Raw genomic sequence first — 21,205 nt, 5'->3', positions numbered from 1 at the left:
TATTATTATTATTATTATTATTATTATTATTATTATTATTATTATTATTAAAAGATTCCATATCTCAAATCTTCCCTATACACTCAGGAGTTTACTGCATGCAATTTTAATGCTGACCCGGGCACAAGACAGGATCAGGCTGGAAGAGGTTAAAACGTATTTTACTGCATGCAAAATTGCTGCTGCGCTGCTGCCCGACCATCACCTGCCCTCCAGCAGTGCTCTGGTGGCCAATTGTTGTACTACGGAAGCTTTCTGAGACTTGGAACAAGCTAGCTAAAACTTGGAACAATTATTGAAGAAAGTCAAGGAAGAAAGTGCAAAGGCAGGTTTACAGTTGAACAAAACTGTAACAAAACAAAAATAATATCAAATAGCATATACAGTTTTCAAGTAGACAATGAAGACTTTGGAACAGTTCAAGATTTTCCATACCTTGGCTCAGTCATTAATCAGAATGGATACTGCAGTCAAGAAATCAGAAGAACAGTAGGACTTGGATGGGAAGCTATGAAAGAATTAGACAAGATCCTGAAATGTAAAGATATAACATTGAATACTAAAATTAGAATTGTCCATGTCATCATATTTCCCATTTCTATGTATGGTTGTGAAAGCTGAAGAAGAGTTGTGATGGAGAAGAGTTCTGCAGATACCATGGATTGATAAACAAGTCCTAGAGCAAATTAAGCCTGAACTCTCCCTGGTATGACTAAACCTGGGGCTGTCGGACTTTGGCCATATGAGACAGGATTCACTAGAAAAGACAATAATGCTTGGTAGAGCAGCAGGAAAAGAGGAAGACTACATTCCAGATGGATATAAGCCATGGCTCTGAGTTTGCAAGACTTGAGCAGGACACTTGATGATTGGGGGACCTGGAAGTCTCACATTTATAGGATTGCTATCAGCCAAAGTCAACTTGATGGTAGTTAATAACAGCAAACTGATAATGGATGTGAGCCCTTCCTAAAAATAAAGCCAGGTTCAAGACTGCATCTCAACTTGTTACAGATTCTGCAAAGGACAAATGCAGCTGCAAGAATACAAGGTCTGGAGAATGTGCAGCTACAATCCATAGGAGGCATTGATTTTTCTACCTTATTAGTGGAAAAAGTCAGTCATGCCTTTCTTTTTTCAAAAGGTTTTGTTGTTCAATGAGATGTATATGTTTGCTGATCAGTAAACAAGCAACATTTCCAGTTGTAAAGGTAACCTAGGGTCAAACACACAATGTGCACGGTGTGTGTGTATGTGTGTGTGCATATTTATGTGTGTGGGAGGGGAAACACATTGAATTGAGATGACAGGATATACCCCTGACTTAAAATCTCCACTTCACCCTGAAGCTTAAAAAGAGAAGTATAGTATTAGCAATTGTTAAATGGCTAACCAAACAGGAAAAGAACATAAGTTGGAAACAGTGTGAAGGCAAACAACAGCAACAACATGCATGTAACCATGTGTGGGGGTTTATTCACACACAACTTTACTTTTTTTTCTGCAAGCTAGCTATTGGTCTGTTTACAAATTTTCCTTCTTTTTGTTTCATATAAAATGATAAAACACTTGAATATACACTCTAGAGTGAATACCTCACCAAACTAAAAATTAACTGTCATGGCTCCATCCTGTGGAATCCTGTGATTTGTAGCTTGGTGATTTATTTCTGCAGTGTGTATGCACCCTTAGAGTGGGTGTGAATATCACTAGTTGTGTACCTTCCTGGTTAGTCTTTTGATATCTGAAACCTAACCCACACACAGGCGGTTTAGTTCTCTTTTGTATGTACATTTTAATTAGTAATGCTGAAATCCAATTGTTAGTTCCAATAAGAGCAGACTCTTTGAATCACTGGAACACATTATATAAATGTATGTAAATTTCATTGATTCAAGTGGTCTATGCCACTTTGGCATGGATTTAGACCTAAATCTGGACAAAGGTGTAACCGCTGTATCTTTATCATAGTTATTCATAATGAAATTCCTCCAGTTTAAATGGAATTTACTTCCAAGCAACTATGCACAAAATTCAGACCAAAGTGAAGTCAGCCTTCATTATCATATATGAATTGCATGGTACCATAGTTATACATGGAATTTACATACTAAATTCAGCTTTTAAAAGAGACCTCTGTCCCAAGTAGCTTCCAATGCACATTGTTGTCCCTTGTTGGTTCTGGTTTTGAAATGTTACATAGGAAAATGTTAGGCAAAACTGCTTGTGTCAGAACTGACTATTTGCCTACCTATCCCAAAAAGATGTACCCTGAATGATCTCTGATCCCCACTAACCAGTTCTCAGGCAGAGATTTTATCTCTTACCTTATACTTTTTAACTGGAAATGTCAAGAATGGCATCTTTTGCTCACGAACCAAGCCCTATCACTGAGCAATGTTCCCTCTCCAAAGGCTTATTCCCTGGCTTTCCTACAAGAGTCCTCAAAACACCTGCCCCCCCCCCCCCCGTAAGAAACAGCTCTGGCTGACAGACTACACAGGCATGCAGGAAATGACAACTATTTTTATCTTAATTGCTACACTATACTTTTGTCAACTGAAGTGTTAAAATGATGGCAATATCCTATCTGTACACATTGACATCTGTGATTACTTTCTTTGTGCATAGGTTTATACTTGAAATATAATTTTCATGTGAATTTCTTTAAAAGAAGTAAACATTCAAATAGGATACCACCACTACAAATAAGCATGTATTATAAATGTTGAAAAGAAGGAAAACAGGTAAACCAAATTCCTTGTACCGGTGTATGATAAGAAATGTTTCAGCAGAGCTTAATACTTGACTTGGTAGTCGAAGAGTTGTGGATGCATGAGTATTCCTGGACGATTCATTGAGTGAACTGGAGGGAGCAAAGGTGGATCTATTAAAGTGATTATGGACTGGGGGAGTTATGGTGGCAGTTATTAAGCATTTTGTGCCTGCTATTTTTTCTTTTATTTATGTTCCCTCCATTCAAATGCTATGGTTTGCCTATTCTCTAGGTTTCCTATCTATTTGAATGCCAGGTTACAGTGCCACTGGTAATGGGTTGCAAAAGGCCAATAACCTGAGTTCAGACAAGTTAGAGCTTCTGTTAGTAGGGGTAGTTAGCCTACCTGATCAATGCAATCCAGTTTGAAGGGGCTGCATGCACCTTAAAGATTCAGGATCATATTTTGCAACTTGTCTTGGATCCAGTCTTGTCACTACAGCCACAAATGAGTGCAACTGTATCCAGAAAGAGATAGCCTTGATCCAGCCACTATGTTATGCTAAGCTTTCCATTTGGATTACTGTGATACTGTAATTCCTTTGAAAGTGACCTGAACAATTTACTTGACCCAAGAGAAAAAATTAAAATGTGGGGATTTTCTCATACTTCCTTATGCATTTTAAAGAAAATATGCATGGTCTATCTTTGCATTTAAGCTGGCCCTCTGTATCCACAGATTCTTTATCCATAAATTCAAGCATGCATGGTTTGAAAATATTCAAGACAATATGCATTCCAAAAAGCCAAACTTGATTTTGCCATGTTATACCAGGGATACCATTTTACTATGCATTTAATGAGGCTTGAGTATCCATAGATTTTGGTATCCACAGAAGATCCTGGAACCAAATACCAGTGGATACCAAGGACCCACATTATATTGGCAAAACAATGAACAGGCATGGACAGTATGCACCATCCAGAGGTTGTTGGACTGTAGTCCCATCAGCCTTAGCCATCACAGCTATTGGTGATGAGTTGTGACATGTGCCAAACTTGTGCCTCTAAACTTGCAGCCCTGCAAGGCAGGAGAATCAGCCAGACACACTTTGTCTATATCTGAAAGATAGATAAAACGTTTAGGAAGCGCATGTGTGTGAAAGCCTGGGTCACTTCCTAGAGATCAGAGAATCGTTGGCTCCCCTCCAGCGTTCCTGAATTGTTCAGGGAGAGCCAATTTCTTCTGAATGGAAACTTTGCGTTTAGAGGAAAATGCTCTCCTGGAATGATTCAGGGACACTGGAAGGGAGCCAATGATTCCCTGACGTTTAGGGAAGCGTGCCAGGCTTTCACACACACACACTTCCTAAATGTTTTAGCTGCATTTTACCAGTGCTTAAGCACGGGTCTGAAAATCTCCAGAGTCTCTAGAGCAATGATTCCCAAACTTTGGTCCTCCAGGTGTTTTGGACTTCAGATGCCAGAAGCCCTAGCCATCTTGGCCAACAGTCAGGAATTCTAGAAGCAGATTGCAAAACATCTGGAAGGCCAAAGTTCAGGAACCACTGCTCTAGAGATAGAGGTTTACACAGGTGTCCTTAAACTCCTTGGCAATTAGGCCATCACACAAATAAAGCCGTCACCACCACCGCCAGGCTACAGAAGAGAGTAAGGCTGGGATTCACAATTACAGTTATAGATATAACATATAGTTACATTATTTGCAACTGATTTGTATTCACAATCCCCACATAATCAGTAGTGTAGGCAATCCAAGAGGATTGTAAAAGATTCACAATTCTGACTTTCCAGGCATCAGGTGCTGCAAGCGATATGTGTCTTTTCTCTTGTTGATTGGGGCACAACAGACTGATCTGTCAAGTCCCCTCCCACAAATGATCTCTGGTGCAAGGAGGAATTGCAGTAGGGTTCCTGCTTCTACAGTCGGCCCTTCTTATACATGGATTTTTATACGTGGATTCAAGCATCCACGGTTTGAAAAATTCAAAACAAGTATAAATTTCAAACATCAAACCTTGATTTTCCATTTTTTATAAGGGACATCATTTTGCTATGTCATTATATTTAATGGGACTTGAGCATCCATGGATTTTGTTATCCTCAAGTGTATAACAAGGGTCCACTGTATTACATTAGAGATTGCTCATGGCAGGGAGTGGAAACATCAAGGCTGCTGTGCAGGAGACAGAACAATGGGCCCTTATTGCTTACAGCAGCTGATTCCAGGTAAGTCTGCATTTGGGTGGAGGATCTGACCAGAAGATTTCACTTGGTCAAGTAACTGATTCAGAACCTTGAGCTAAATCAGTTCCTATTCAGTACATATGGGATGTGGTAGCTTAGTGTCTGGCAATTGTAAGGTCGGAAGGTTGGCAGTTCAAGGCCCAAGTGCCACATGATTGGGTGAGCTTCTGTCATTAGTCCTAGCATCTGCCAAACTAGCAGTTTGAAAGCATGCAAATGCAAGTAGATAAATAATTAACACTTTAGTGGGAAGGTAACAGTGTTTCATGCAGTGATGCTGACCACATGACTACCAGAGTAGTCCTCAGATAACACAGGCTCTTCAGCTTAGTAATGGAGATGAGCACCATCCCCTACAGTTGGTTATGACTAGGCATTCATGTCAAGGGGAAACCTTTATCTTTAAATTGGAATACAGTAGAATGTATTCCAATTCAGTACCTTTATTTAGAAACCAAATAAAGGAGATTTCAGAAATTGGTAGTGCCTTTGAAAATAACATGAAGCAAACAAGAAGTTAATTAAACTTATCAGAATATTAGATATAACTCATCAAAGCAGTTTCCAGGCAAATGCCTATACCAAAACCTTGCTTGGTTGTTGTGGCCTCCCAGCTAACCAAGCAAAGGCAATGAAATCTTTACAGTGGGAGTTTATGTGAATTGAATCACCAATCACAGCCTTTAAATGAATGGCTATTCCGGCAATTTCTGTGAGGCTGCATAAAATTAGAATTAGAATGAAAATGCAAACTGGAGTCTACACAGGCCTAAAGCTCTGTTTCCAAAAAGGAGGAGAAGTAGGAAAGTTTAGACTTGTCACACAATCCAGTAGCTGTACGCCATGGGCAGGTTTACTTTATTTATTTTATTGTATATACAGTGCTGTGTAAATCTACAGCACTATATAAATAAAGCATAATAATAATAATAATAATAATAATAATAATAATAATAATAATAGCTGGTGAGCCATAATTTCACTATGTTCCTCCACTGCAACAGAACATTCTGTGAATCAACTCATCACAGGAAATCTTATTGTATCTGGTAATATAGTACTTTTATCTTTTTTACAACCTTCTATAATATTGATTTAGGCATGCTGAGAACCAAAAGGTTAAGAAAAGATGGACTTCTTCTTATCCAGTGAGGTGGTTTTACTAGGTCACAGTGAGGCACATTGCTGGAGATATCTAAGAAATCCACCTAGAGTTACTCATGCTGTAGCCATTCTGATAAGCTCAGTTTATCTGCAAATGTGACAGTTAAACAAAGATAGTTCTTGAACATTTCCTGTATAATATTGCAGGGAAGGGAAAAAATAGAAATTTGTTATGTAGAGAAATATGCTTCCAGTTCGTATTTTTTCTTAGATTCCAGCAATGTATGAAATCAGTGGCCTTGTTCACATGTTCTCTCCATGCCTGGGACTAATGGGGTGGGGGTGAGGATAAGGAAATCCATGTGTTGATTACAGATTATCGCCTATGCATAGGCATTTGCTCATAATTGTGCAACCTTTTTGCAAGTGTGTGTAATCAGTAGTGAATATGGGGAGCACAGTAGGCCCTTCTCATGTATCTGATTAAGAATCATATGTGGCTTTCCAGATGCTGTTGGGCTCCAAGTCCCAGCATACCTAGTCATTGGTGAGCAGCCCAACAACAAGACTCCTGGTCTTGGAGGTATGATCCCATTCCACTTTCCACTTCAGGCCTCTTCATGGAAATCATGTGTAAATAGGGCTTTTATTATCGGTGTTACTTGAGAAAATGCCATGGAAGTTGAGGTATGTGCCATTAGAATACCAAAAAAAAAAAAAAAATTCAGATCAGAACAGTTAAGAAGGGGAAATGATGTGATGGGACAAGTTCATTCTAGCACAATGTGCTTCTGTTCCAGTAGCATACAGGTGTAAAGGACTGCAGCAATGTATTTGCCACTGGGGTAGTCTGCTTTTGTCTCTGTTCAGTTTCCTATAAAAGCCTGACTCTGTAAAAGATGTAATGTGCATAGTCTTACTTGATGTAATTGTGAGTCTGAATAGCACTTATACCATGAATGGTTCTGTTGCAACATAGTTGTATGTAAAAAAAAGCATTTCAGGATATGGCCTTTTCTTTTGCATTCAATGTTAACTTTATTGCAGTATACAGGCTTTGATTTCATTGGCTCAAAATAGCTTTGCAAAGAGCTTCAGTCCCTACTAAATGGACATAAACATCTCACGGTATCCCAATCATCACCAGCAGTCATTCTACCTATTTAAGAAGTTGTTAGAAGCACATAATTTAGATTCAGATTGAAGTATATTGCATGAAAATTATGGCACATTTTAAAATACAATTATTGCTCTGCAGATGATTGTGCAGACATTTGGATATTGGATAAATGGGCTCTTAGGATATATATTTTTGACAAAGCATTTTCTGTTGCCTGCCAAATAAATATTTATGTGGAGATAATGTTAATGTGTTTGCTGTACATTTTTTTAAAAAAAGAAAAGATCCAAAGTAGCCACAACCTGGCTTTGCACTTAGAGCCTTTTGTCAAAGCTCAATTTGTTTTCCATTTACACCACTTTTTAAACAGGACACACACAAACATAAACGTGAACACACATATACACACCGATCTTTGTTGCCATAAATAATTAGACCACATTGTGGTTTATCTATGTGCTTCTTTCATGTATTTATTACATTTTAATGGAAATTGGAGATATATATATATATATATATATATATATATATATATATATGGAATACAATGTCTGCCTTTGGAAGGCCACAAATGGAATGAACTTTGCTTTGGTAGTGGAGTGTTTCCTAGCAACACCATGCCCATTATAGTTTTCCTTCCTTCATTCTTCAAGCTAAAAGCAAAGTCATGTCCATTAATTCCCAGCTGCAATGAAAACTTATCTGAGATTTTGCTAGCTTCCTACTGTTCATGTTTTCATCTTGCTCAGATGTTCTGGGGGAAGAAACCCAGTGCTACTGTGATCTCTTTATTTTCAGTTTTCTCTGAACAAGAAAACGGAAGGTGTATATTCACAATTAATGTTCATTTTACAGTTTAAACGAATCAGGTGTCCTACAGCATGATGCCTCCCTTGGTACAGTATCATTATGGATGCTCAAACAGCATGCCTGAAATGCCAAAGAGGTAAAATAAAATGTCTTCATGGTGCATTCTAGACACTGCAGAATGCTTGCTTCTTTTTGTGTCTCTGTAATGTGAATACTTCCCACTCAGTATGAGGACAATGTGAACTGTATATTCTAAGCACAACATATGAGCGATAAATGGACACTTACAATGCTTGTTGATGTCTGATGGTTCTTAGCTGTTTTAATATGAGTGAGGTAGTCTACATTTGTGAGTATTGTTGTCAGTAAATATGGAGAGTTCTAGGGTTGGCTGTGAAGGAAGGATAATTTCCTTTCAGATTTTTCCCTTTGAAAAGATATTGTCCAGATTAGATATTACAATTGAAGAAACCTATATACCTTAGTAGATAAAAGAGTGAATTTTTTGTTTCAATTCATTATTGGAATTTCACAAGATTCTTTCAATTCATTCATTCATTTCATTCATTATTGGAATTTATCAAGATCCATATGTACTTTATCAAGATTGCATAGAAAAAAGTGAAACTGGTTTTCCTATTCTCACCTTAAGCATACACAAAAGGGGGACAGGGGGGACAAAAAAGTCACCCATGCCATGCTTTCAAAGTGTCTAGAAATGTTATGTCTATCAGACAGAAAGGATTATATGAAGGCAGAATAAAAAGATGCACTGGCATGTAACTGGATATCTTCTCTATTTTGGAAAGTGCATGTTTGCTTGATTTAAAACACTGCTGTTCAGCCTTGGACTTCAGGGTGGTTTTTAGCTTTAAATTATTTTGCAATAAAACAATAATATACAAGTAATTAAACACCAGATCTACCATTCCATAAACACTTAACCATTCTGCATTTTCTTTTTAAGTATGTGCCTTCAAGTTGCCTGTTCACCTATAGTGACCCCAAGAATTGCATGCAGTTTTCTCAGGCAAGGAATACTCAGATGTAGTTCTGCCAGTTCTTCCCTATGAAATGTAACCTACCGCACCTGGTAATTGTTAGTGGTCTCTCATCTAAGTACTAACCCAGCTAACCCTGCATAGCTTCCAACATCAGACAGAATCTGATGCCTTTAGGGAAGTACATATCCTTAGAGCAGATGAGAGGAACCTCTGGCTGGTCCCAAGCCTAATTCATCCAGAATTTTGGCCCCCAAACCTACCTTTGACTTATATATGAGGTCCACTTATAGTCGAGTACAGTGCACCCGTGTTATACAGGGGCGCACTATACACGGACTTGACCGTACGCGCTCAAGTTGCGGGGAGCGTGCGGGACACAAGGGGTGGTGCGTCCCATCCAAATGTACCCTTTTCTTCGTCATATTCAGTGGTAAAGCATATAAGTATTTTCAGGCATAAAGAGGACTCTTCACATTGTATTGCAGAATTGTCTGGATTAATTAATTAACAGCCATAAATTTTGGTCAGACAGAACAAATACATACAAACTTGCACACAAGTGTTCCATGGAAGGTGCTTAAGGACACTGACAATGCAATTCCCAAAGGATGCCACATAATACCAATGCTCAGATATGGTTTCTCAGTTTCTGCACTGAACATCTTGGGTTATTATGATAGAAATAAAATTTGATTCAGTATCTTATGACCTTTTCTGTAAAAAAAATTTAATTGTTATGAAGCTTTTATAATTCTGTCTGGGAGCTGACTTGGAAGGGAGAAAGGCAGCATTCAAATGTAAATAAATAAATAAGGCACAGCTCCTAGTCAAATGGAACTTAGGTAACTGAATTTGGGTGAATGCAGATATATTTTGCCCATGGATCATCCCACAACACATGGGGCAGTTATAGGAGGAGGGGGCAGAGGCATAGCATATTTCTACATTTCCCTTCACAGTTGCTGGGCAAGACTGATATCTCTGCTTCTTGCTGCAGTCATACCCATTGCTTTTGGAATTTGTACGGATTCTGTTACACTTTTGGTCAGGATCCTGAGAGAACATATATAATCCTGTTGACCACAGGATACTTTTTATTTATTTTAGGAATAGGAATCCAAGAAAGCACTGTCGGTATCATAATAGGGACTTGAATATTCCTGTTATAGTTCTTGATTGTGTGCCTATGGTGAGTTGTTCAGCATTAGATCTATTTTACATCCTTCCTCTCAAATGCAAGAAATGAAATGACTAAACAATGTATCATGACTTGGTTGACAATATATGTTCCCAGTGAAGTTGCTAAAGCACATTTGCCCGTCTTCCTCTTTTTTTCTCCTTTTCTTTTACATTCTTTCTTTCAACTCTGAGGATCTGTCTGTCTGTTTTGCTCTCTCTCTCTGTTTCAGTGAGTGAGAAGAACTTCTGTTGTCTCTGCTGAGACTCTTTACCTTCAAGGAACTGGCTGGCAAGGCTGTCCTATTATCCACCTGTAGTCTTATTTTATGCATAAAATTTCAGCTTATGTCTTTAAAATATTTACAGATGATTTAGTCAGAAGGACCTGCTGAGATTGATAGCTTACATATCATTCCCCATGCCAGAATAAATGTGAGGTCATGAATAAGTAACAAGAGTGTTAGACAATACATTGCAGAGGAGGGGTCTTTTAATCCTGCAAACCTTGAGTGATATGTGTGATTTGATTGATCAAAAAATATGGATATTGTCCACATTGGGGGTATAGTTATGGAAGGGGCAAAATGGGGACATTGCCCCCCTCCAAATAAGAATTCTGCTTGAAATTTCCCTGTCTTTTTATTGTTTCAGTAACCTAGGTGGTGTGCAGACTGGCATTTTGTGCTGACTTGTGGCGTGATTCTGCCCCCATTTCATCATGATGCCACACATCCTTTTAGATTGTGCATGGCATCATGGCGTGACCCTGGCACTGCATCTAGATGGTGCATTGCCAAAAGGGGGTAACAAAGCCATGCCGCACAGCTATTATGTCCTTTAGAGGGCACAAAAAGGAGACACTCTTTGTGGTTCCTTTTTGCACTCTCTGGAGGCCAGATCAGTTCTGTGACATGTGATTGCTGCGGCCTCTAAAGGGGTGGCTGGATGCCGCCCATCTGGACAGCCCCTCAAACCTTCAGCTGACCATTTATGAAATAGAATTTAGGCATCCAAAAAAGGAGCAAGCAAAGTTACCAATGGAGTTCAAACACAGCAAATGGTCCTAAATGTGAGTTATTTTCAGTGTCTCACTCTCTGCAATGCTAGAAATGTGGGGGCTGAAGGAAAATTTAATTTGAGTTATAGAATTGTTATGGTGAGGCAATGCCTTCATTCCTCACAATACAGGGGATAGTTACCAGGGATAGGGGGCAATGCTATCATTCCCACCCATCCCCTGGTAATTATACTCCTATCCACATTCTGTCTCCATCCACTTCCATCCATTTCATGTAAAATACTTTGCATATTGATATGGCTTTGCTGTGAGATGTGACACCACAACTGATTTGTGCATGGTTATGATGCACCTAATTGTTCTAGCTGCTGCATAAGCCTCAAGCTCACTGCCTGTACAACACTACAAATAATGACAATGCTTAGCTAAAGCAAACACTGCACCACGCCAGTTAGAGTTGCTGCACAGCAAATTATACAGTCAGCATATGAACTCTGGAAGCATTGCATTCAACTTGTGAAAGGCATTTCACCAAGTAGAGTCCTTTATCTCCTTGCATTTGAGTAGAGGGGAGTCAGCTTTACCAGTTTTAAGCTGATGTCCTGTTTGTGACATGCAGGCATAAATGCATTTTAACATATATGTACAGTCAGCCTTCTTTATCCACGGATTTTTTTTATCCACAGATTCAAGCATCTACAGCTTGCAAATGTTTTTAAAAGATTTAAATCCCATTATGCCATTATGCCATTGTATTTAATGAGACTTGAGCATCCATGGATTTTGGTATCCACAGGTACTGGCACCAAACCCTAGTGGATACCAAGGGACCACTGTACATCCCTTTTGGATGGAGTGCAAGGAGCTATTCTCCTGCTGTTGTGCTCTATCCAATAACTCCCTACAATCAAGGGAACGGGAGGAGGAGGCAATATATACCGTGAAAATATGTTTCATTCCCCCACCCCTCAGCTGCCCAAGCTAAATCCAGCTGCAATCTCATGGTCTGATTGTCATCCTCATAAGTAGCAGCAGCCCTTCCTGAGACTTGACAGCTTTTGGGAGAAAGTCATAGAACAGTACAGACGGAGCTAAACCCCTGTGTAGAATCTCAACCTTACTTTAATACAGATATATTTACTCCAGAACAGTTTGTTTGTCTCATTGTTTGTCAGATCTGCACTGCAGAAATAAAGAAATAATCCAGTTTGTCACCACGTTAACTTCCCTGGCTCAACGCTATGGAATTCTGGGAATTGGAGTTTGTTGTGGCCCCAGATCTCTCTGACAGAGAAGGCGAAATGTTGTACAAAACTACAATTCCCAGAACTGCCTAGCATTGTTATACCAGTTAAAGTGGTGTCAAACTGGATTATTTTTGCAGTGCGAATGCAACCTGATTGCTGCAGAGTCCACTCTTTGTTGGTGAATATTCTCTGAAAAGTATGTGATCGTTCATGTGTGTGTGTGTGTGTGTGTGTTATTTGCAGCTTTATCCAAAAGTGAATTCAGCTGGAAGTGAGGAAAGAACATCTTAATAATAAGGGGGCTTTTTAAAGCGGTTTAACATGAAAGGGGGTGTAATGTAAATTGGAAGAATGAGAGCACTCCTTCTTCCTGTTGTTGTATTCCGTACCGAGCACAAATCTATTTCTCTGTTGTGGCTGTATTCCAGAATTCTGTGCAAGGTAGAAACCTTAATTTGGTTTTGCTATTAACATGGACCCCAAAGATACATTTTTGATAGTGAAGGCTATGTATAATTTGCATAGCTTATTTCTCTTTTGCTTACTGCCTCCCATAGCCGTCCTTTCAGCTAAAGGCATTCCTTACACCAGCAAGCAGGTCTGATACAGCAGCCTCTCAGCTTTCTTTTTGAGTGCACAGTAACATTGTCTAACGTGCCTAGAGCGTCGAATCTTAGTGCAAATCCGTTATTTCTTGTACTTATCTTCTTCATTTCTTCAACCAGATGGCTGCCCTGATTTGTGCAATGGCAATGGGAGATGCACACTCGGTCAGAACAGCTGGCAGTGTGTCTGCCAGACCGGCTGGAGAGGGCCTGGATGCAATGTTGCTATGGAAACCTCCTGTGCTGATAACAAGGATAATGAGGGAGGTGAGCAAAAGTCTTCCCATTCCCAGCCCTGAATGAACGAAGGGTTGTGTGCACTTTCGTCATGAGTCATTTTACTAGAGAAAGACCCTCTCCCCTGCTATTGTCAAGTGTTGTTGTTATATTTCCTTTGAAACAAACAAAACAGAGGAAGTAGCACTCTTGTGGGACAAATGATGTGACCTGAAAGACTTTTTTTAAAACCGTAGGGCTTGGTGCATCTCTGGACGAAACTCGTGAGTTTGCTGCCAGAGTTTACAATTGGGATTTAGATGGTTTACAGTTGTAGGGCTCAGTGTTACTTTCAGTTCAGCACCCCAGTGACCTAAAATGTCCAAAGTGCCAGCATATACTGCCACTTATTCAAGCCAGTGCAACAGATCATTATGCAGGATATTCGGGAGGCACTGTTAAATTCTTATTATGGGCAAATATGATAATATATCAGGCAAAGAGAGCACGAGAGGTTTTATCTTCTACAATTTGCAGGTGAAGATGATGTTTAAATGGGACTGGATACTGATGTGATTGTTTAATTGGTTGAGACATGTGAGCTCAATTGTATTCTTTTCATGCACTTTTCATTGGTAAAGTATAGAGGTCATCACCATACTAATACATTTTGTCCTTAAGATTCATGCATGTTGCAAAACAATAAGCTAGAAAATGAGTAAATCATAACTGTTGCAATATCATTTCCACTTTCAGCCCGTACTTCTGTCCAAATCATATACTGAGAATACATATCTAGTCATCCTCTAGAAATATATTTCCATCTTATCAATTCTTCTGTCCAGTCTATACTTCTGTTTTCCTCCTTTTTCCTTTCACTCTTCCTTCATCCAACTTCCTTGGCCAAGCATTTATCCCCCAATCATTTCATTTCATATTTCACAAGAAAACCCCAATGTAAAGCATTTCATTTTGATCAGATGTTAACGTCTTAAAATAAACATTTTTAAAGCCAGCATTTATCTCTTAAACTTTTTGGTCAGAGATTTTCTAATAGTGTTTCTCTGGCATTTGCTTGCAGCTTTCTGGTTTGTTTGTTTTTACCAAATAGGATCTAAATGTATCCGTACATGCTTCAGCATTCATAATAAAACCAAAAATGGCTGTCAAAATAGAAAACACAAAGTAACTCCTTGCCAGCATAGACTCATTTTTGTATCCACATTGTTTAATCAATGTTCATAAAATCTTAGGTGGCTGATAGCATTTGACCACTTACTTGTCACATAGCCTTTCAAATGCTTAAACCCGAATATTAACATGTTATTTTTTTTTTTTATCTAAGCCTAAAATTCTGACAGCCTGGAATACCTTGAAAAGTATGCCAGCTTAAATATACTGCATTCGTATGAATTTGTATGAAGGCTTTAAAGAAATGTTGTTCTCAACATCACGGTACAAAATATGGAGTATGACCCTTTTTTGTCTCATCACAAATTTATGAAGAATGGCTAAAAAACAAAATATCACTGGTACCTAATGTAGCTGAAAAGAAACTATATATATAAATACTCAAATACCAAATGTTGGTGATGGTGTGACTACAGTATGTGAAAACATATCTATACATTTGGTAGTCATGACTACACATTATTATTATTATGTTTATGTTTATTTATATACTACCTTCCTCCCAGTACAAGGACTCAAGGCAATTTACAAATCTGGAACAGTCAAAGTTAAAACACTAGAAATATGTAAAATACAAGTTTAAAAAACAATTAAACAATTAAAAAACATTACATTATTAAAATTTAAAGTTTTAAACTCTTTAAAACAAAACAAAACAACATCCCTGTCGTGTGAAAGCCTGGCGGCATAGAAACGTCTTTACCTGCTGCCGGAAGGAAATCAGGGATGAAGCTATCCTGGTCTCCCTAAGGAGGGAGTTCCAGAGCTAGGGAGCAGCCACTGAAAAGGCCCTTTCTCTTGTTCCCACCAAGCATGCCTAAGAGGGTAGTGAGACACAGCTCAGTGCTCTCAGGGGCTCGTACAGGGAGATACGGTCCTACAAGTAGCCTGGACCCAAGCCACATAGGGCTTTATAGGCCAAAAGCAGTACTTTGAATTATGCCTGGAATTGGACTGGTAACCAGGGGAGCTGTTGCAACAAGGGAGTTCCAGGACCTTACCTCACAGGGGCTCCAGGCACGGGACAAGAACAGAATGAAAGGGGCCAGGAACGAGTGGGAGATGAGTGAGGGATGCAGACGAGAAGTCTCCATTCCATTCCCTTCCTTTCCATTCTCAATCCATCCCAGAGGAGGTGATTTTTGAGAACTGTTCAGAACAGTTCTCAAAAATCACCTCCTCTGGGATGGATTGAGAACAGAAGGGAATGGAATGGAACGAGTGAGGGACTTCCTGTAAAATGCATCCCCCACTCATTCCGTTCCTTTCCCAGCCCCTTTTGGACCGTTCTTGTCCCGTGCCTGGAGCCTGTGAAGTAAGGTCCCCAGTTAACAGCCTGGCTATATCTCTGGACAAGCTGAAGATACTGAGCACTTGTCAAAGGCACCCCATGTAGAGCGCATTACAGTAATCCAAACAGGATGTAACCAAGGCATATACCACCATGACCAGGTCTGACTTCTCAAGTAACAGGCCCAGTTGGCACACAAGTTTTAGCTGTGCAAAGGCACTCCTGGTCACCGCCAATATCTGGGCTTCCAGGCTCAGCGCTGAATCCAGAAGTACCCTCAAGCTACAAACCTGAGTTTTTAGGTGAAGTATAACCCTATCTAACACAAGCTGAATCCCTGTTCCCGGATCTGTCTTTCGACTGACCAGGAGCACCTCTGTCTTGTCTAGATTAAGCCTGACTTTGCCCTCATCCAGTCCATTACAGCAGCCAGACACTGGTTTAGGATAGAAACACTTTCCTTGGAATTAGGTGGAAAGGAGTGAGAGAGCTGGGTATCACATGCATACAGCTGACACCTTACTCCAAAACACCAGATGACCTCTCCCAGCAGTTTCATATAGATGTTAAAAAGCATAGGGGACAGGACTGAGTCCTGAGGAACCCCACAGCTCAACGGCCAAGGCTGGAATGTAAGTAAGAAGTCTTCTGGCAGCAAGTAAAATTGCAGACCCACAAATAATAATGCTGCCACAACTGGACCTAACTTGCCTATAATAATTGGGGTGGGATGGATAAGAACCTATGTCATATATCATATTGATTTTCTCTTGGAAAGCAGCCATGTTGAAATGGCAGCAATATGGAAACCAGCAATATGGAAAACAATTATGATTGACAATAAATTAGTATTGCTGGTGCTCATGAAGACAAAATTTATGTGGCCAAATTTATGTAGTAAATAAAACCCAATTTACTGGAGTTAATAAGAGATGATTCCCTTAACTGATTATAACAATTTATTAATGTTGCTAATCAAAACAAAAATAATATATATTCTCCAGGTACATAAGATAACCTGGTGGTAGGATCTGTGTGGGAAAACAATCTCATAAAGTTTACATGAATCACAGTAATGGTGTTTTAGGATATTTCCGTCCCAAATCATTTCATTTTGATAAATAACCTGTTCTGTTCTGTTAGTTCTTGATTACTGCTTTATGATTTTGTAACTACAGTTTGCCCTCCGTTTTCGGGGAGGATCCATTCCGGACTCCCCCCTCGCAAAAATGGAGGCCCCATAAGCTTGAATTGAGCGTGCCTCTCTGCATGTGCACCATCGAAAATAACGGAGGTCGCCCCTCTGTGGATATTCAAGGGCACAGATCTCAGATCTGCGAGTTAGGAGGGGTAACTGTATTTAAACAGATAGTAAAATACATATGCCATTCAATATCACAAAATAGCAGCCAACTGAAATTTATTTGGGACCCAGCCTGTACAAAATCTGTTATGAAACAAAGCATATCACTGGAACATCCTTAAATGATGCATTGTTTGGTGTATAAACCAAGGTCCCATGACCTTTGAATGCTGTTTAAAAATCCAAAAGAGGTGCCAAAATCACCATGTTGCAAAATTGTAAACTGTACATCATTTCTTAACCAGAACAACAATGAAAGGTCTACACAGAATAATTCCCAGTTGTTTTTATATCTGATGTTATATCAGCCTATGAAATTTTTTCTAATATATAGTAGAGACAAAATAATACTATCTTATGACCATTTTACAGGTCAAACAACTGTCCAATTCTTTAAAATTTTCATAGGATATTAATAAGTGAAAGGTAAACCTGGGAGTGTACATAAGGGTTAGACCGATGGGTTGCTTGGAGTGGTCTCTGGCAACTCCAGTTGTGCTTGGCTTCCAATTGGCCTGGGACCATGGCAACAAGATGCTGCAGTCCCAAAGCCGGCCTCTGAAGGGGCCGCCAGCAAGGAGCAGCTTTTTGCCACTCCTTTTCTGGCTGGCTTAAGGCTGCCTTAGGCAACCTTAGAGCAGATTCTGGCCATGTTGGGTGCATGCGTAGTCTGCTCACCATGCCCATGAGGCAGCTGGAAGCTGCACTTTTTGGCCCGTCTGTTTTGGGCCATAGATGTACAAACAATAGTTGCAAAACAATGAAATGCATATATTGGTATATCTCAACCATTTTGTAGCTAAGCTTAAAAAAACAATTGCTTTCTCATGTCTCTCTTCATGTAGTTTCTCTGTGCAGACAGCATGACCAGTGGAAAGTAATGCTGAAAGCTATAGTCCAGAATATTAATTAGATAAGTGCCAGGTTGAGATGGTCAGGATTAGATGTTACTATACACGAGTAATAAAGTGTAAGCATTTAATTTGGAAAAAAATGTCTCTGTTAGGTTCTTCAGTTCAGTATTTGTTTCTGTTTTTAGTTTTCAGTATTTTCAATACCTGAGAGCCAGTATTCACTCTTTAAACTCTAAGAACGGATGCCATGCATATAACTAATGCCAGGAATGCCAGTCCTACAAACATCACTGAGAGAGAGTTTCAGTTTTTCAAAAACAAAGGGGAATTCAGCATTGACCAATGGACATATATAAAAAGGAAAATACTGTATTTTCTGGAGTATAAGACTACTTTTTAACCCAGGAAAATCTTCTCAAAAGTCGGGGGTCGTCTTATACGCTGGGTGTCATATTATAGGGCAGGTGCTGAAACTTCCGAGCTGGATTGGAGAATCTGCGGTCACCACATATAGTGGGGAGAGCTCAAAAACGGCCGCGGCTGCATCCCCGCCATATGCGGCGATCGTATGAAAGCAGCTACTGCTCTGATAGTCTTGGAGACAGGGAGCACTGGCCAGGCAGGGAGAGCTGAACAATCCAAGCAGGCTTTGCATACAACAAGGTTTCCTGCTAAGTACCTGCATGTCATAAGCATTTGAATTTAAATTACCATATTGAAATCAAATCTGATGGGTTTTTTTATTTGGTGTGCGTTGGAAGAGGGGTAGTCTTATACGGTGAGGACATCCCAAACTCTATATTTTAACTGGAAAAGTTGGGGGTCATCTTATATGCCCAGTCGTCTTATATGCAAGAAAATACGGTAATAAACTAAACACAACCTTTATTGTGTTTGTTCTGTGCACCAGGAATGTCCTATGAAGTTTCTTACCATACATTTTCAGTAATTAGTACCATGCAAGAATAAATCATAGGGAAAGGGAAGATTATAGTGAAGGAAGTATGACAAAAGCTAGAATAGGAATGAGAGAATGCTCTGAGTAGGTGCCTCAGAATTTATTCTTCTGAGAAGGCTTGCCTCTCACTGTACCTCCCACATATATAAAATATACTTTTTTGCATTCACAAATTTGTTTGGATTTACATTTGTGATTAAGATCTCAGACCATTCATTTTCTATTGATGTCTGTAATACTATTGCCTGTCTGTTGGACATGGTTTGAAAGCTTCCTAAAGGAAATATCCAATGTCTCATAGAAAAATTGGGATTGAGACAAGAGTTTAAAACCAGCTGTTCTTTTTTACTACACAAAATAGTAATTTTCTTTTCTGTTGAAATGGTTCTTGTTAAATTTGGTGGGAGTTCTTCATAAGGGGACTTATGGAAACCTTCCAATTTCCATAACAGAGCTTTACCTTTCCATTTGCTCTGCCTCTTTGACACCCCAATTATTGAATTTGAGTTTCTGTGACACAATCCTCATTTGTTTTTGTAGCCTCTCTTCTTGCCTGGATACAGTGAATTTGTTAACACATTTTGCTACCTTCATCTCCCTTAAATATTTTTATAGGGTTGGGCTATAACGTGCCCTTAAGCAGGATTTTTCCACAACTGTATGGCTGTGAGCAATTATATTTAGTAGGTAAATAGTGGTGATATTGTATTTTTAAAATAAGTAAGATAAAATTAAGCATTTTAAGAAGATAAAGAGTTGTTTACTAGATATTCTCTCTGGTTGTTTGAAGGAGGAGCAGGTGTCACTCTAACGTCTGGTGATTTCTCTCTTTGTGTTTCCTTCTTTGTGTTCAGTTCAATTGATATAATCTAAAGGAAGAAAGATGCTCACAAATGAGGTATAAAATCTAGGATGCTTTTGGCATGCCATATAAGATTATCAGTTAGGACCACATTTTAAAAGAAGCAGGGATTTTTCACCCCTCCAAAAAGATAATGTCATATTTAGCATCACAGTAGGCATAAATCAAATCGAAGAAGGTAAAAATGTCAGATAAAGGTAAAGAAATCACAAACAGTAAATTTACGTATTACGTTCTAGTCTCTCAGCAAGTTATCCCCATGTGTGAATCTCTGAATATAATTATTACTAGTTTATATTTGGTCTCTTACTATTCTTAATCATAGGAATCATGTAGAAGTTTCCATCATACTAGTATTTTTGTTTGATCTTTATTTCTTACCAAAAAAAGGTACCTTTCTACAAAAGACTAGAATACCCAGAAGGAGAATTGTTAACTGACACAGTTATATGTGTTTCAGGAGATCCTAACATCCAGATTTGAAGAATTAATGTCCAGACTTTGCTTCAACTGAAAAAACATTAAAAGGCAATGGTTTTTGTACAATATTTTACAAAGGAAACTGCCTAATTAAAAGATAGGATTTTCTTGAGGCCAGCTCCCTGTTAAAGCCTTTCGTTCCAGAGTACTTTTTTTTGGTTTTAAGAAGATGTTTGAAGTCCATTAATTTACTCTTTGCAGCATCCTTTAAAATTTAATCCCCTTTCTAATCAAGCCCTCAGTAGTTTAAATAAGTGTTAAGTATCTTTGGTGAGGATTATGAACAGTTATTCAAGATTATATGACAAATCTAATGTTCATAGGATTGTGATTAAAATCTGTAAATCTTCCATAATGGCACATATAACCATTTAAAACTTATGAACTTAAAAACTTAATTCAGAGAGTTAGGCACTTGGAAACAAGATTCAGAGGATTCCAAATGTTAAAAGTTACTTTCAAGTGAAGACTTTTCTGGATTTTCAATGTCAGAGGTAATGTCAGAGTGCTTGCAAACTTTGCAGTTATGTGAGACATGTGATAAAACTCTCAAGCCATTCCACAAACCCTGTTTCAGTGTCTTGCGATTAAGTTTCTTCTCAGTATTAAACCTCTGTAACCTTACTCTCAGTGAACTCTCCCAAAGCTCTGAAATTGTATTGTTTTTAAGTATGTTTTAATTCGTACATTGTTTAATTGTATTTTAAGGAGGGTGGGGGGTGTTGGATTATATATTTTTTAATCTTTGTAAGCTGCCCTGGTTGCATTTTGTAGAGGAGCTGGATATAAATTATTATTATTATTAGTCTTGAAATAATATCATACAGCTGTAAACCTTTCACAGACAGGTGACTTCTAGCTGTCCTCTTCATTGGGTAGTTTTCTTTAATTGTCCAATTTTATGTACTCAAGCTTCCAT

At 38.8% G+C, this 21,205-nt stretch overlaps 1 protein-coding gene across 2 annotated transcripts in view; it reads left to right on the top strand.

The window, feature by feature from the left end:
• TENM2 (teneurin transmembrane protein 2) overlaps positions 1 to 21,205 on the top strand; it is a 216,416-nt gene that overhangs the window by 98,839 nt on the left and 96,372 nt on the right. For both annotated transcript variants that reach the window (XM_042452450.1, XM_042452449.1), the window contains exon 8: positions 13,192 to 13,338. In XM_042452450.1, coding sequence (XP_042308384.1) covers positions 13,192 to 13,338 — 147 coding nt within the window. The remainder of the gene's footprint in view (positions 1 to 13,191; positions 13,339 to 21,205) is intronic.

The sequence above is a fragment of the Sceloporus undulatus genome, chromosome 2 (assembly GCF_019175285.1).
Source record: "Sceloporus undulatus isolate JIND9_A2432 ecotype Alabama chromosome 2, SceUnd_v1.1, whole genome shotgun sequence".
In the NCBI taxonomy this organism is placed as follows: Eukaryota; Metazoa; Chordata; class Lepidosauria; order Squamata; family Phrynosomatidae; genus Sceloporus; species Sceloporus undulatus.
Note: the sequence above shows the minus strand (reverse complement) of the source record. Positions and strands in the feature narration are given on the sequence as shown.